The sequence below is a fragment of the Myxine glutinosa genome, chromosome 7, assembly GCF_964187855.1.
Source record: "Myxine glutinosa chromosome 7, kmMyxGlut1.1, whole genome shotgun sequence".
NCBI lineage: Eukaryota > Metazoa > Chordata > Myxini > Myxiniformes > Myxinidae > Myxine > Myxine glutinosa.
The window spans coordinates 109,133,152-109,150,271 of record NC_136267.1 but is presented as its reverse complement, the minus strand read 5'-3'; the positions used below and the strand labels follow the sequence as shown (position 1 = coordinate 109,150,271).

At 43.4% G+C, this 17,120-nt stretch overlaps 1 protein-coding gene across 1 annotated transcript in view; it reads right to left on the bottom strand.

Moving 5' to 3' along the window:
• Window positions 1-8,924, bottom strand: part of NAGLU (N-acetyl-alpha-glucosaminidase) — a 55,893-nt gene extending 46,969 nt beyond the window's left edge. Inside the window, exon 1 of the mRNA XM_068123079.2 lies at window positions 8,398-8,924. Coding sequence (XP_067979180.2) covers window positions 8,398-8,915 — 518 coding nt within the window. The 5' untranslated portion in view covers window positions 8,916-8,924. The remainder of the gene's footprint in view (window positions 1-8,397) is intronic.
• Between the last annotated feature and the right edge of the window lie 8,196 nt (window positions 8,925-17,120).

Here is a 17,120-nt window from a genome sequence, read left to right as displayed (position 1 = left end):
CCACTCCTCACTCCAGGTGACACACTCTGGGCAGCGGGGTGGGTGATCAAAGCCAACGATCCTGAGTTCCCACACTCCAACTGGAATGGCTGGATGAAGAGAATCCATGCTAATGATGCAAAGCAGAGCACACAGATCGAGTTCCTCCCAGTTATTGAAGGAGACCCTAATGACCTCAACACCATCTTCACCACTCTGAAAGAGTGCATACGGCGCGCTGGGGTCGCTATAGTGACCTTTGATCTTCCGATTTGGCTGAAGGCTGTGAATATAATAAAGCAGGCAAATCTACCCGTCATTCCAAGGTTGGGTGGTTTTCACCTGCTGAAGTCTTATCTTGGATCAATGGGTAACATCATGGAAGATTCTGGACTACTAGATGTGATCCAGTTGATCTATCCTGGAAGTACGACTGGATCCTTCTACAGAGCATGTCTCTGAACCCCAGTGACTATGGATGGACAATAGGTGTGCATGGGTATGAGCCAGTTCCAACACTTGACCCCACGGCTCCTGAGGAGCTATTGCAGTTCACGAGCTGTAATTGTCATGGAGATTGCAGCAACCGGCGATGCAGCTGCAAGAAGAATGGGGTCACGTGCATCTCGGCCTGTGGAGTCTGTAATGGCATTACATGGAGAAACTGCAGTCATGATGTTGTTGAGTCTGAAGAAAACATAGACAATGACTGTTGAAACTTCTGACATTGTGAATGAGAAATAACTCTTGAGTATTATATATGTATGTGAAATAAAAGCTACTTTGTGTGTAAATGTAAAAGTGAAAATATAAATGTTAACAATCAACTCAGAATCATGAAAAACCCTTATTTGACCCCTCATAAGTTACTTAAGGGCCGATTTAAAAAAAAAAAAAAATTCTCGAAAATAATTTTTCGGTACCCGAATTCAACAGCTTTTTTTCTGGGTTTCCCACGGGAGTTGAACTTCAACATGTTAACACATGTTATTACACAGCTTTACAAACATATTGGTGAAGAAATGTTTTGGTAACAATTTAGTTAACAGATTTGTGAAATATCTCATAAAATGCCCTTACTAATACCTTAGTTGAAGAGGATAGTATGACAAGGATAGGTGGGGATACAAGTTAGCAGTTAGAAAATAATACAAGTTAGCAGTTAGAAAATAATGCAAGTACAGTAAAACTTCGACTATAACGCGCCCCTGTGTATAACGCGCACCCCCCAACCTGGACTTTTGTCGCGGTGTCAAAATCTATAGACCTATATATATATAATATGCATTATGCACCCCCATTTCAGCACTCATGAAAAAAATATCGACGTAAAACATGTAATTACATGTCAAAAACGGCGAAGTCCATCTCAACCACGATTGTCGGCCACGATTTCGTAATAGTTGAACAGAGGGGCATTAATGAAAGAATATCACGGCAGGTCAAGGAACTAAATTTACGACAGTCGTAAATCATATCAATCACGATGTTCAGTGGTTATTGCGCAAAGTTTAAACATAGCAGGACATATTAAATAAACGGCGGAAGTCGGATAGCAATCCAACGAAGCAACCCGTAGCCTATTGTCAGGAGACAATCACGTGGTACTCAAGTTGCTGATAATTGCCGATATTTTATTATAAAACCCAAGTGTTCTTTAACAGCTTCATTCAGTTGTTCATAAGATTTACCAGCGACTTCTATTTCCACTAAGTTTTCTTCCCGTAATTAACCATGAGTTCTCGACGACGATCATACACCGTGGCTCAAAAATTAAACATTGTTCGATATGCTGAAGATTACGGCAACAGAGGTGCTGGGTTCCCTTTGACGGAATATCTGAGGTGAACATCAGACCATGGAGACGACAGAAGGAGCGCCTGCAGTCGCTCCCGCGAAGCAAAATGGCCGAACGGGGTCATGCAGCCGCCCATCCCGAGCTCGAGGCCAAACTGCTCGACTGGGTCACAGATCGTCGGCAACAAGGCGGTGACGTCGCATTTTGTAGGTGCGTGTGAAAGCCGTCATGCTTGCGAAGACGCTGCCAAACATGGTCCTTCAAGGCGTCACGTGGATGGGAAGATCGTTTTATGAAGCAGCACAGTCTCTCCGTCCGTTGTCGAACGACCATCACGCAGAAGTCCGTTCCAACGTCCATTCAATTACCGGTAAAATTTTAATAACTTTCGAACTTGCCAGACATTAAAATAAACACTTAATAGAACACTGGTTTACTTACTTACTTCATGATTGTGAACTTAAAGATTATATATTCTATGTTAAATATTTAGCTATTCTTTGTTCTTCTTCTTTGAGTATTGCCACTTCCGTTTTCGAAGACGTCCACGACGATCGTTTCAATCTGAAAAAAAAACTTCAAAAAAAACTAGACCGATGTATAGTACACACCTCCAACTTTAAAAAGATTTTTGGGTTTAAAAAGTGCGCATAATATAGTCGAAGTTTTACAGTATTCAATTTTTTCGTCTTCAGGCATGGACAGCCAGTTTGTGAATGATTTGGGTAAAAAAACCGGCGAATGGCAAACGATGAACGAATAAATTCCACATTCCTGTGCCACCTTCAGTCGAACGTCAGACATTGACAGCAGGTTCGTGAAGGACTTGCACAAAAACCGTACCCAGTCTGAATGTTGCTATATCCAGCCAATGGCGAAATTGCAAATGGGGAATCTGCAAATGTCACGGATGAAACCCTCACGCCATTTCCTCATTCTTCTTTCAACTCAATATCTCTATATTTTCATTCAAAACAGCATCATTCATCATTCCAATCACAAATTAATGCTATGGTGTTAATATATCAAATATAATGTTAAATCACGATTGTAATGAGATATTATCAAACCAGCAAACCGTCATCATCTGTTCACTTCTGGATTCAGGAGCAAGGTCCGTGTCGATCGCATTTCAAAATCATAATTATATTGAGGAATTTCTGAAACCTCCTACCTAACTTACGACACCCGTTGTGACCCTAAAAAGTTCCACAGGTTATTATATTTCCTTTTAGTAAAATATGCAACTGCAATGATTACTAAATGTTGTCCCCCTGTCATGTGACCAGATACTCAGCTCTGATTGGTGGACGTTTGTGGGGATATACGGGCAGACAAACGCTGTTCTAGATGGCATTGCCCTCCGGGCTACGCCGTTAAAAAAAAATTCCCTTCAAATTAGATCGTGATTAATGATTTTCATTGGTTTTCAGGAAAAAACAAAATGTGTATGGGGTCTCCGACAAGGAGAAAATGTGACTTGTTCTTCTGCTCTCCAATAAAAGGCAGAGTAAAAAGGTCTGCCAGCAATATTTTCCTTGTTACCTTCTGAGGTCTAAACGAAACACACCTCCATTTTTCATCCCATCTTTATTCTCATCTGCGGAAATGGCTTCGAGTCCATTTTCATGAACTCTTCCCGACAAGATTTGAAGTCTGATTCTTTTTTTTTCTCTTTCTCTTTCTCTTTCTCTCTCCCTTTCTCTCTCCCTTTCTCTCTCCCTTTCTCTCTCCCTTTCTCTCTTCCACTACTGAGGCCAAACATTAAAATTTTTGTTATACGAGGTAATAAATATTGTCGTGTCCCCGGGCTTAAGTCCCCTGGGTGACGGATAACCGAAACGAGCTTTAACTCCAAGGCATATTTCAAACTTGGCGGGATTATCTTTTCGCGTGTGCGGGAAAGCCCGAAGTCTTACCTGATCGGACGGCCAGCACACAGGGGTTATCCGATCCTCACAGACACAGAAACATATAAACAGGCACAGCAAAGAAATGCAATAAATATCCACGAGGTCGTTGAAGGAAATGGCAGTTCAAGCTGGCCAGAAACCGCTCGTGCAGGAACCGCTCCAACAATGGTGCGGCGATGCTTTTTCGTTGCACCCCGACCGTGAGGTAATACATCAGGCAGCCCTCCTTCGCTAACAAGGCTCCGATTATCTCTCCGGCACACACAGACAAGCGCCCCTCGTCCTCCAACGCAAAACAACCAAGCAACTGCCGCAATCAAGACCAGGACAAGAGCAAAAGGCAAATGCAGCCGTCTCTTTGAAAGCCAGCACAAAAGAGAGAAAATGTTCTTCCCCTCTTGCTTTTTCTCCGAGCATCCCCATGACGTCATCCTCGTGACCAATCACCCAGCGGCGTCGAATCGTCCCAACCAATCGTCCTTCAGGGTGTGGCCTCATGGCCATTCTTGACACCCAAGGACGAAGCTCGGGGTGTGGCCTGTCAATTCCGGTCCTCCAAGGCGAAGCCTAGCCGTCCATCGGGAATTTTCAGGGGAGGGGTTCCCTTGCCGATCGGCAAATGCTGTTTCTGTCGGCCCTGTCGGCGCGGTTGGCTAATGGAGCCCATCACCTGGCCGGCTGAGTTTTATAAGAACATTAGTCAAAAATCACAGGGAGGCAACACATATTGGGGATTATTAACCAAAAGCCCCAACATTAATTAGCACAAAACCACCCTACTTACGGCGACATGCAAACACTTTTAACCTGAACATTTACCCTGCTTATGTACTACAAGATGGCTTCTTCTTCTTAGTGCCACATACTAAAACCGACACATTCTGAACTTTCCTAAGGTATTCCATGCCTACCCCCCACAAATGTAATAATATTGTTGTTTTGAAGATGTTGTGATATTCTTCCCAAGTTTTAATTTGTTTTTAAATAGGCCTAAACAAATTATTCACAAGGAAATTTTACATTACATTTCAGAAAAACAAAGCATTTAATATTTCCAACAAATGAGACCTTTCCATTCAAATTGCAAGGTTAACAAGAAAGAGCATTCAGAGATTGCAGACCCTCGCCAGGCTGTTTGTGTGGTTTTGCCCTTTGGGTCCTCAGGGTCTTTTGTGTGTTTTGGGTCCTCTGGGTCTTTTGGGAGCTTTGGATCCTCTCAGTCTTTCAGGATCTTTCAGAGTCTTTGGGTCTTTAAGGGTGTTAGAGTTCTTAAGAATTTTAGAGGTCCTAAAGTGTCTTAGGGTTTGAATGGGTGTTTGGGTTCTTAAATGGTCTTGGGGTTATACAGGGTTTAAAGGCTCTTCGGGCTCTGGAGAGTTATAGGGGTCAAAAGTAATTAAGAAAATACTCGCGTGATGTGTGGACAGATAGACAAACAAACAAGAAATATGCTGTGCATAGCACGATACTTGCAAAATCCCTAAAATAAGTTGTTGACCTTTGGCCGCTGGTGACCTTAAAAATAATTGTTGGCGGAATTCAGTGATCTGATATGCAAATCCTCTTCAACTTTCAAGTCGATCGGAGGAAATTGAGGATTTTAGAAATGTCACTTAATTTGTTGACCTTTGGCCTAGATTTTCCTTTTAGATTATGTTGACCTCAAAAATACTTGGTGGTTGAATTCAGTGGCCTGATATGCAAATCCTTTTCAAATTTCAAGTAAATCGGATGAAAATTGAGGATTTTAGACATGTGGCCTATGTTGACCTTTTGGCCTATGTTGACCTAAAATATAATTGGTGATTGAATTCAGTGACCGTATATGCAAATCTTCTTAAAATTTCAAGTCAATCGGATGAAAATTGAGGATTTTAGACATGTGGCCTATGTTGACCTTTTGGCCTATGTGGACCTAAAATATAATTGGTGATTGAATTGAGTGACCAGATATGCAAATCCTCTTAAATTTTCAAGTCAATCGGATGGAAATTGTGGATTTGAGTAATCTGGCCTATGTTGACCCTTTGGCCTATATTGACTTTTTGACCTCAAACTCAATAGGCTTCTTCCTTATGACCAACTCTACCACTCGGTGAAGTTTCGTGGAAGATCGGATTAAAATTGTGACCAGTAGGCTGTGACTGACATACAGACAAACCGACAGACAGACAGAATAACGCACAAGACCAACCAATATACTGTACTTGAAAATCTTTGATTTTTTTTTACAATGTTCGATTTTTCACAAGTAACAAACAGACAAACGAACCCAAAAACAATACCCTCTTCCTCTGACGAGGGCAAACATATTTTTTACAGCTGGGTCGGGATTCGAACCTTGGCTTGACAGTTTATAAGTGTGTGTGTACTTCTAATCCATCCTGCCAGACCAACCTTCAACACTTGTTTATCTCCTCCAGAAGGTTTAGACCCCCCCACCCCCCTGTATATGTGCAAACAACCCACAGTTTTTATATAATTTGTGATCGTTTTGTGCCCAAATATTAATAAATACAAGGAATTAATAAATACTTAGCAAAGTCATGGAATCCATCATTGCTTCAGATATGAAATCATTCCTCTTCTCCAATGGCTCGATCTCTGATCACCAATTTGGTTTCAGACCTGGACACTCTACTCTGGACATGCTGCTTCTGCTTTCTCAACAATGGATGGAGGTCCTCAATGCCAAACAGGAAATTAGAGCAGTCTCCCTTGACATATCACGTGCCTTCGATACGGTCTGGCACCCCGCTCTGCTCACCAAACTCTCCTCTTTTGGTATCCATGGAAATCTCCACGCATGGCTGGCGGACTTCCTCTCTAGTCGTAGTCAACGTGTGGCCCTGAATGGGTTTCTCTCATCTCCTCTTCCTGCTCAGGCTGGAGTTCCACAAGGCAGTGTTCTGGGCCCTGTGCTTTTTCTGGTCTTCATCAATGATCTCTCTGACTCTCTTGAAAATCCTCTGTATCTCTTTGCTGATGACTCTACTCTCTGTCGCTCCATTCTTCATCCCTCAGATCGGCAGTCTGCAGCCTCCTCGCTCTCTGCAGACCTGGACAAAATCACAGACTGGGCAAACAAGTGGAACATGTCTTTCAATCCTGACAAATCTCACACTCTTACGATGTCTCTCCGAAAAGACCGACTGGACAACCCACCCATCCACTTTCTGAATAATCCTCTCCAAGAAGTTCTGTCACTCAAGCTTTTGGGTCTCACTATCTGCCATGATCTTTCCTGGGAAAACCACATTTCAAATCTGGCCTCCAAAGCCAGTCGCCGACTGGGCATCCTCCGTCGTGCGAAGTCCTTCCTTGGCACACCTGAGCTCCTCACCACATACAAGGCTTTCATCCGCAGCTCAATGGAATACTGCTCTCCCCTCTGGGCTGGTGCTCCTGCCTCACACCTAGCTCGTCTTCACGCTGTTGAAACCAAAGCATTCAGAATCATTGGAATCTCCCGTGATGAAGCTAACTCCAAGGGCCTCTCACTCACTCACCGCAGGCAGGTTGGTGGTCTTTCCGTCTTCTACTGACTCCTCTGGCCTTGCCCCCCCAGCTCTCTCTGGGCTCTGTCCCACAAATATTCCAACAGGTCGCACAAGATCTGCCTGCAACCCTCTTATGGTCAAACTGGCAAAATCAAGACTCTCTGCTCACCTTCACTCCTTCATTCCTCTTTTCTCCCACCTCTGGAACAAACTCCCTCACTCTCTTCAATCCCACTCCACCCTCCAGGTCTTTAAAACAGCTGTTCACCACCATCTCTTATCTTCCCCCATCCAAAACCTTGATCTTTTCTACCCCCGCTAATTTCACCCCAATTCCACTTTTTTGAAATACCAACTTCTGTCCTGGAAGTCCTTGGTGTCCTTGTGTTTTATACTTCTCCCTCCCCCCCCCTTCCCACGCCTCCTCCACCCCCCCCCTTCCCACGCCTCCTCCACCCCCCCCTTCCCACGCCTCCTCCACCCCCCCCTTCCCACGCCTCCTCCACCCCCCCCTTCCCACGCCTCCTCCACCCCCCCCTTCCCACGCCTCCTCCCCCCAAGCCCTCTCCCTCCCACACTTCTCCCTGCTCTCAAATGTTGTGTTTGTGTGCTTCCCCTTCTCTCCCCATCTTGTTTTCCGCTCCCTCTTTTTATATATCTTGTTTGTCTGGTTGATTTGTTTGTGAAGTAAATGTTAGCTCTTTCACGAGCCTCGATTCAGTATACAAAAAAAAAAAAAAAAAAAGTTCTAATTTAGGGACCATTTTGACAGCAGAGTGAAGCCCTTTATCTGCCTTTCATTAATTAATAGTGTAAAGGTGTTGGGTTTAAAGGAACTAGAGGTGAATTTGAACAACACTCCTTTGTGAGGATATTTCCCCCCAAAAGTCACTCAGTCTTAATTGGTCATCAGCAGTTTTATGGGAATCTCTAATTGGTGTGCTCTCAATTATCATCCTTTAGTATGTCCTTTATTATTTATTTATAGGTGTCCTTTATTATTATTTTTAATTATTATTAATTTTTTATTATTATTATTATTTATATTATTATTATTTATATTATTATGTTCATATCATATTATAGATATTATTATTATTTAATTATTTTTATTTATAGGTGTCCTTTATTATTTAATACATCCTCGTCCGGCGAAGGCTAGGAGCCCAAACTTCCATTTGAAATTAAAACGAATCATCGATCGTACCTGTCCGGACGCGTCCTCCGCACGACCTTTTCCAGGCGGGGAAGAGGTCTCGGCACGCGCATCGTGCGCGTGGTCCAGGTGTACTGCGTCGCGCAGCGCGTGCGCAGGTAGCGGTAAATTCCGGCCGCCGCCGCCACTCCGCCGCTCGCCACGACCCGAAGCCGCCCGTCCCGAAGGCTGCGCAGTTCGTAGAAGTCATTGGACGAAGAGGAAGAGCTCGGCCCCGGTATGCTCACGGAAAACTCACGGCCGCGTCCGGGCAGCAACCGCTCGAGCATGTCCTCCACGGTGCGGCGCTGCGTGTCCGTGGTGCTCGCACCGCGTAGGTACGACACACCTGGCCACCGAGAGTCGGGGACACTCTGGACACCAGAACATGTGGACCAGCTGCTCGAAAGCACAATAGCCCATAACAGTGTGGCCATTGGTTGCGCAAAGAGCAAAAGAGCAACTTTATAATTCATCTCCATCACAGCCCCGGAACTGCATTTGATCAGCAGGCGACGTTTTATTAACATTTCCTGCTTTGTTCAGGCGCCAGAAAAATGTTTGTCGGTTTTAATAAAACAGCACATCTCGCACGCTTTGTACCGCATTCTCAATCAGGGTAAATAGCAGATAGTCATAATTATAGCCCATATCACCACCAACTACACCGTCATGGCCATGCAGCAAAAACCTTTTAATTTTTTTAGCTCACCTGGAACAAAGTTCAGGGAAACTTGTGCGATGGCGCGTTGTCCGTCCGTCACGGCATTAAAAATATTGGGGTATAAGGGGGTTTACCGGGGTCAAAGTGCGTCCAGGTTTGACCCCCAAAATAGGAATTTGCTTTTTTCTCAGAAACTACACACACTATTTCGATGAAACTTTACCACAACCTTCATCACCCGTGATGTACCGAAGTTTGTTCAAGGCATTAGAAAGAATTGGGGTCTGAGGAGGTATGGGTGGGGGCGGAGATGAGATCACTTCCGCTTAGTAACGGCGTCACGTGCCCTAGAGCGATGAAAACAATCACGCCGCGCGCTTGCAGTGTGTGTGCTTTGTGCTTGCAGACTTGCGCAAGAAAGTGCTAGATTTTGTGTTGTTGCAACGGTTTAACTTACGAATTTCGTCACATACTACAGGCCACTTATATCAACATGTCTTACAACTATTTTGACAATCTTCCAAGCGAAGCTAAAGAGAGATACAAGACCAAATGATCGGCAATTGGCCTTACAATTTGTCCGTACCGGTTACCGGCAAGTGCGTGGATCAACGACCCGACGGCCTGGCCGGATGTTCAGTTCGCGGATGTGTACATGTACCTCACGAGCACACCAAGTATGAAAATACATCCGGGTACTTTCACCCTCTGACATCTGACAACCGAAGGGCCGATGAAAGCAAACACGCGTAGCAATACGTGCGTACATGTGTATACATGCGCGATACACACAACAGTTACTTATGTTGCGTTGCAGCTTTCACTGAATTTATGAACGGTTTGCTATTTTTTCGCATGTTCTTTTTCCGGAGAATATTTCAGTTTGTTGTACATATCCTATGCGTCTTCATCAGTTGCTATAGAGTTAAAATGCCTCGAAACTGTATAGCGTTTGGCTGCCATAATCACAGTCTGTCGAGAGATAAGAAACGATCTTTCTTTGAAATCCCAAAACGACTACGCAGTCCAGAGAGAAGAGACCGGTGGTTGGCCGCGATCAGCCGTGAGAATGAAGATAGATCCCACTGGAGTCCAGTCAATTCAAGGACGATCTGCTCTGATCATTTTGTCTCAGGTAAGGTTTATGATTATTACCGTCGCATGTTTGGGCTACAGTGAAGTTAAAGAAATTATTGCAAATTTAAGGATAATGCTTGTCTGAATGAGTGATATTTTACTGTTATTGTTAAAGATGTCACTATTTCTCATTTTGTGTTTGTTTGTTTAATTTTTGCAGGTCGACCTTCGAAGGATGCACTTCATCCTGATTATGTGCCGCCGATCTTCCCTCGTCGTCCTCACAGCCTACAGAAAGCAGAGCGCAGCCTGAAGCGATACCAACGCCATGATGACACATCTTCCAAGCGAAAATGTAAACAGCGATTGGACTTTGAGGAGACTTTAAGTGAGAGAAACACTGCTACTGATTTATGTGTTGCCCTTCTTGATGAGCAGACAGCACAGGCAACTGACAATGACATATCACCCCAGACACATGAAACTCGAGAGCAAACACTAATCACAAATCTTCATGAAGAAATTCAAAATTTGACACAGGAGAATGAGGAGGCCATTCAACATCTAGATGAACTTAAAGTTATATACAAAGGAGTTCAGCTATCGAGTTGTGTCATTAAGGACAATGATGCGAAGTCCCGTTTTTACACAGGTTTGACATGGGCTGTGTTTCTTCAGACTTTCAATTTTTTGGCTAGCCATGTGAGTGGGAATTCGCCTGGACAAAGGACAGTCTAGCCTACATAGATCAGTTCTTCATAACTCTTGTTCGACTTCGCCTGGACTTGCCATTTGAACTTATTTCAGATATTGCTGCTTGTGGGGAGACCACAGTTAGAGACTATTTTTGGAAGTGGATCGATGTGATTTATGCTAAATTGTCATTTTTACTCAAGTGGCCAGAACAGGATGCAGCTGCACAGACACTTCCACCAGAATTTAAAGTGTTATATCCACGTTTGACTGGCATAGTAGACTGTTTTGAGATTTCCATTGAAAATGCAGGAAATCTACTAGCGCGTCAGCAAACCTATTCCAACTACAAAAAACATACGACGGCAAAAGTTTTCATTGCATGCAACCCTTTAGGGGCAATTACATATTTGTCAACAGCATGGGGAGGTCGAGTGTCTGATGTTAAACTTGTGCGCCGTTCTGGGTTTATGTCTCCTGAACTTCATTGGCCGCATGACCAGATTTTGGCAGATAGGGGGTTCACTCTGCAGGAAGACTTTGCTGTAAGATGTGTGGTGGAACTAGTGATACCTGCCTTCACCAAAGGAAAGAAGCAACTGTCGGCATCTGAAGTTGAAGTATCACGGCAGATGTCCTCCATCCGCATCCATGTTGAGAGGGTAATAGGACTTTTAAAGAAACGCTACACAATTCTCCAAGGGACTTTGCCTATCCAAATGATAAAAACTCTGAAAGATGAAACGGACCAAGTGGGGGAGGCAAGCATCGATAGACTGCTGAGAGTATGTGCAGTGTTAGTCAATCTTGGTGGAAGCATTGTATATAAAGGATGATGGCTTCATTTGCTAATATCAAATTGTGTACAGATTGATGTCATACTGTCACATGTATATGTTATTTGTTCTTTCTTTATTTGGTTCAGGTTCTTTCCAGGTCACTCCATTTAAGCTTCGTATTTTGTTCAATGTACACATTTGGGACAGCCCCTAAATAAACAACATTTGCAACTGTAATTTGTATTGTTTGCTGCAATTATTCTTTAAATTTCTTGGAGCTGTCGACTGACTAGAATGTGATGAGAGTTGCCTTTGAAGTGTTTCATTTTTAGTCATTGATTTTGTTGAGATGTGATTTATGCTTATTTTTACCTGTAAGTAATGCAATGCGTGCATATTCTGTTTGTAATTTGAAATTGTGTATGAGCAATATCTGTGCGAGTATGCGAGTTTGGCAAGACGTGTTTTTTTCTTTCTTTCATTTTTTAAAGTGCATCAACAAACCTATCCACTTACTATTGGAAATTATAAGTTACCCTTAATGTACCTTTATGTTGGTAAATACAAACAAATTTAAAAATAAGCACTTATAACAAAAGTGTCTTCTAAAAGTGTTGGAAAACATTTCAATAACCCGTTTATATGAATCAATGATTTTGGGGGGAGGATCATATAAAATAATAAAAATAAGCTGGAATTAACCTTACTTAAAATTAACGCATTGAATTTCTGTTGCTCCAATCACATGCAATAAAATACACCCACACACAAAATGCAACCAACTTCTATCTGAATAGAAAGAACCACCTTTAGAGGCCATTTTTCCCCACAGAGCAGGGGTTGGTCTTTTTTGGGCATCATGGCCCCTTTTTTTAAGCAATGTTTTATGGCCGGATGCCCTTCCTGCCGCCAACCCTGTTAGCCACCCCTTGCGACACACAGGGAATTACCAGTGAACTGGTACTCAATTTGCCGACCTCGGAAGGATGACAGGCTGAGTCAACCCCCCTGGCATTACTTCTATCTGAATCAGTGATATAAATGAAATACTTCAAATGGTAGTGATATAAAAAAACACAATGGTGTTATTTTGGTTCGAGCAGTGAATATACATTTTCCTCTATAAATTTATTTCAACTACATGCAATGTTTCTCTTTCAATTAATTTTTTTTTTTCATTCACATCCCACCCCTTCACTCCCATTTTCTTCTCAAAAAAAATACTGCACTGTCTCATAACATTTACACATGTGAAAACAATTACAAATATAATGACTTATACACAATGAATTTCATGGTGTCAACTTTATTTCATTTATTATTTCTTGTACTTTGTCTTCACAGAACCTTGATTATACTTGTACTTCATTTCTAACTTATGAAATGAACGAGGTAATGTAGGCATTATAGGTATTACATGTAAATTATATTGAAAGTACAATACATGATATCAAGTATTTCATGTTTGAATTTCCTTTTCGTGGCAGCATTTCTTACAGTACCATGTGCCTTTCGGTGCTGTCTTCCTAGCTGGACGTATGCAATTCAAGTGTACCCACTCAAACGGGCAAGACCACCCATCGCATCCAACTAGAACAGAAACTCCATCCCACTTCTTCCTGCAATAGCAATATATCCGTTCATCATGCTTAACTTGTGCATTTGCATGTTCTACACATCTAGTGAGGATTTCATGTGTGATGTGACGTTTCCAGAATTCTTCAAGCGTTGGTAGAATTTTGCTGAGGAACATATCATTGCGAACAATTGTCTGATGCAGAAGAGAGTCTTTCACATACACAACAAACTCACAGGCCTGCACATTGTGAACATATATTTCTAGTTGCACTTGTGTGTAGTACTGGTGTTCCTCTTTCAAGTGTCCACCATACATGTACGATGCCTTGTCATAAACAAATTCCTCTGCTTCTTTGTCCCTTGCTGAATATGGGCACTTGATTTCTAAAATCCTTGTCCCTTGACAGGAGCACTTAACAATGCCATCAACCGATGCTGACAACCATGGCTTGTCCTCGCATATCACCATCCCGCAGTGCGAGAGTTCACAGTTTTCATGATATTGTCCGAGGAGTTGACCCGCCAACTGGAATACCTCGGGTTCCTTTTTGAGCCATAAATGAGGGGGGCTAAATGTATCTCTGAAGGATTCGGTTTTGTCAATCTGAGGATGGCGGATGGAGCTGGGCTGTCCTGGTTAGTGTGTAGGATGATATGAGCAGAAGAGGCAGTGATACGACCAGCTCGGTGTTCATGCCAGATGGTGGTCTTTGCCTGGAGTCGAGTTTTCTGTTCCAAAAATTCAGATTCGCTTCTGTTCACTGCCAAAGATGTCGCTAGTTCCTCACATTTTCTTTTCAGTTTTGCAGAATGTAGTTGTTTGTTAGTCTCTTTGTAATGTGACCGCAATATCAACGGCAGATGCGGTGTTGGTGGTAGAATCCGTTGAGACTCGAACGCAGCTGAAGTTGGCGAGAATAGTGAAAGGGCAACAGGAGGGCATTCATTGGTGCTGAGTAGTTTAAGGAAACTCTGCTGTTCATCTACAGAAGGCTGAGTCATATGTGATGTGGGCCGTCTCTTTCTTTTTTTCAAATCCACTTTTTTGATAGCATCCTGGTTGTAGAAACCAATGTTATGGATTGGAGCTGGCTGAACCTTATCCGTGTGGTAATTATTCCACTCACACGGCTTACTTGTACAGGCCACTGATGTCAGCCCGAAACGAACTGCTGCCTCCACCTTGAAGAGCGAGGCAGCAACGTGTGAACAGGACTCACCAAGCCTGGAGGGGAGAGACAAAATAAAATTATATTAAGTACTTACACGGCCCAATTTATTGTAAATTATATGAATATGAAATACTATAGTCTTGATAGAAAGTGATATTTTCAGTAGCTGTGATGTAATGAAAATACTAACTGAAGTTAAAAGTAATAGTTTTATATTTAAACTTACCCAGCCATGCAAGTGCAGTGGGCAGCTTGCACTACCCCGTCACTGTTTGTCGCTAGCCATGAGCGATGTGAAGGGTCATTAGCCCGCTGTGATGGACGTACATCAGCTTTCAAGATAATCAACCCTGTTGTAGACTTGATATGATGTACTGTCTGCACGAAGCCAGCAGTGAAGTACCGATGGGCCTCCAGTGACTTATAAGCCTTCATCGCTTGATGTGTGTACACGCCTGGATTGGAGAGAACATTAAAGTAACATTTGGGCAAGTCTTTCAGGAAAAGAGTACGAAGCCTAGCCTTTGGTAGGACAGCTATATCCCCTCAACCGCCCCCTCCCCCAAAGTACCGGTTTGACAATCTCCTCAACATTACTAGACCTAATCATACTCGCACAGATCTGCACAGACTCGGTCTGGAATACATTACATGTCACAGGAACAAACTGCACACATAACATGACAGAAAGTTACACAAAATTAACAAATTAATTTCATTTTTAGATCATGATTTTCTTTTGCCAAGTATGAGCTGAACTACTTAAACTCTTTACAAAGAATGTAAAGGTCTTTGTTGCAATAAATTGAAATATTATTAGCATATAACACATTCCATACCTGGTGTGCTCGTGAGGTACATGTACACATCCGCGAACTGAACATCCGGCCAGGCTGTCGGGTCGTTGATCCACGCACTTGCCGGTAACCGGTACGGACAAATCGCAAGGCCAATTGCCGATAATTTGGTCTCGTATCTCTCTTTAGCTTCGCTTGGAAGATTGTCAAAATAGTTGTAAGACATGTTGATATAAGTGGCCTGTAGTATGTGACGAAATTCGTAAGTTAAACCGTTGCAGCAACACAAAATCTAGCACTTTCCTGCGCAAGTCTGCAAGCACAAAGCACACACACTGCAAGCGCGCGGCGTGATTGTTTTCATCGCTCTAGGGCACGTGACGCCGTTACTAAGCGGAAGTGACGTCACTCCGCACCCACCCATACAGTATGGGAGGGGTGGGGGAGGTAGGTAGGGGTTGCTCCCCACAATAGGTATTTTTTTGTTTGTTTGTTTAAAGTCTTATGATTATGTTAGTATGATTCTACATGCTGCCCTGTCTTCTACCAACCATTGAAATTGGTTTAAAATACCTGAAGGCAGTGTAGTGTACTGTTTATTCTACCAAGTGAGCGCCAGGGGTATTGCCCCAATGTTTTGTTTACATAGTTGAGGCTCGTGGATGAGCTAGTACTGGTGGTGGTTCGTGTTTGGCCTGTGGCTGCTGGTTGCATCATTTTCAGTGGGCAGAGCTGCTTCTGATGCAATATGCCACTACTGTACCAGTGTAACATATGCAAGATTTTAAACATAAGCATTTAGCATAACACAGCATTAAGCAATAACACCAACACCAACAACAGCTACCACAATGTAGTTGCTTCTGAATTCCAGGCACTTCAAACATACATTACATCTTCCCCCTTCAAGATGGAAAAGTGTAGTGACCGAGTTATTGTTACATGAGCAAATAGTACAGGACGCAAACCAATGCATTAAGAGAAATAGAAGCAGAGATCATAAACAAAATGGAAGCATTTATCGTTTGCAAAGTCCAACTAAGTCCCAAAACAAAAACAACAAGTCAAACTCTTAAATCCACATTGCATTGCAACAAATCAAATACAACTCGGTGCTAACAATCATCCAAACTTGGTAAAGGCAGCACTTAAAGTTCATCACAAGTCGAGTCTGTCTGGGGTCGATGACTGATACGACCACTTAGGCTGCATTTACATGTCACCGACAGCAGGGAAATGACCCACGTGTAGACGCAAAACGGGTTCCCTGAAAGCCGAGGAATGACCCACGTGTAGACGCAAAACCAGCTCCCTGAGAGCTGAGGAATAACCCACGTGTAGACGCAAAACCAGTTCACCGAGAGCTAAGGAATGTCCCACATGTAGACACAAAACCAGTTCCCCAAGAACCGGGGAATAACCCACGTGTCGACGCAAAACCGGTTCCCCGAGAGCTGGGGAATGACCCACGTGTAGATGCAAAACCGGTTCCCCAAAAGCCGAGGAATGACCCACATGTAGACGCAAAACCAGTTCCCCGAGAGCTGGGGAATAACCCACATGTCGACACAAAACCATTTCCCCGAAAGCCAGGGAATGACCCACATGTAGACACAAAACCGGTTCCCTGAGAGCCGGGGAATGACGAACGTGTAGATGCAAAATCGGTTCCCCGAGAGCCGGGGAATAACCCACATGTCGACACAAAACCATTTCCCCGAAAGCCAGGGAATGACCCACATGTAGACACAAAACCGGTTCCCCGAGAGTTGGGGAATGACCCACGTGTAGATGCAAAACCGGTTCCCCAAGAGTCGGGAATGACCCATGTGTAGACGCAAAACCAGTTCCCCGAGAGCAGAGGAATAACCCATGTGTAGACACAAAACCAGTTCCCCGAGAACCGAGGAATAACCCACGTGTAGACGCAAAACCAGTTCCCTGAGAGCCGGGAATGACCCACGTGTAGACACAA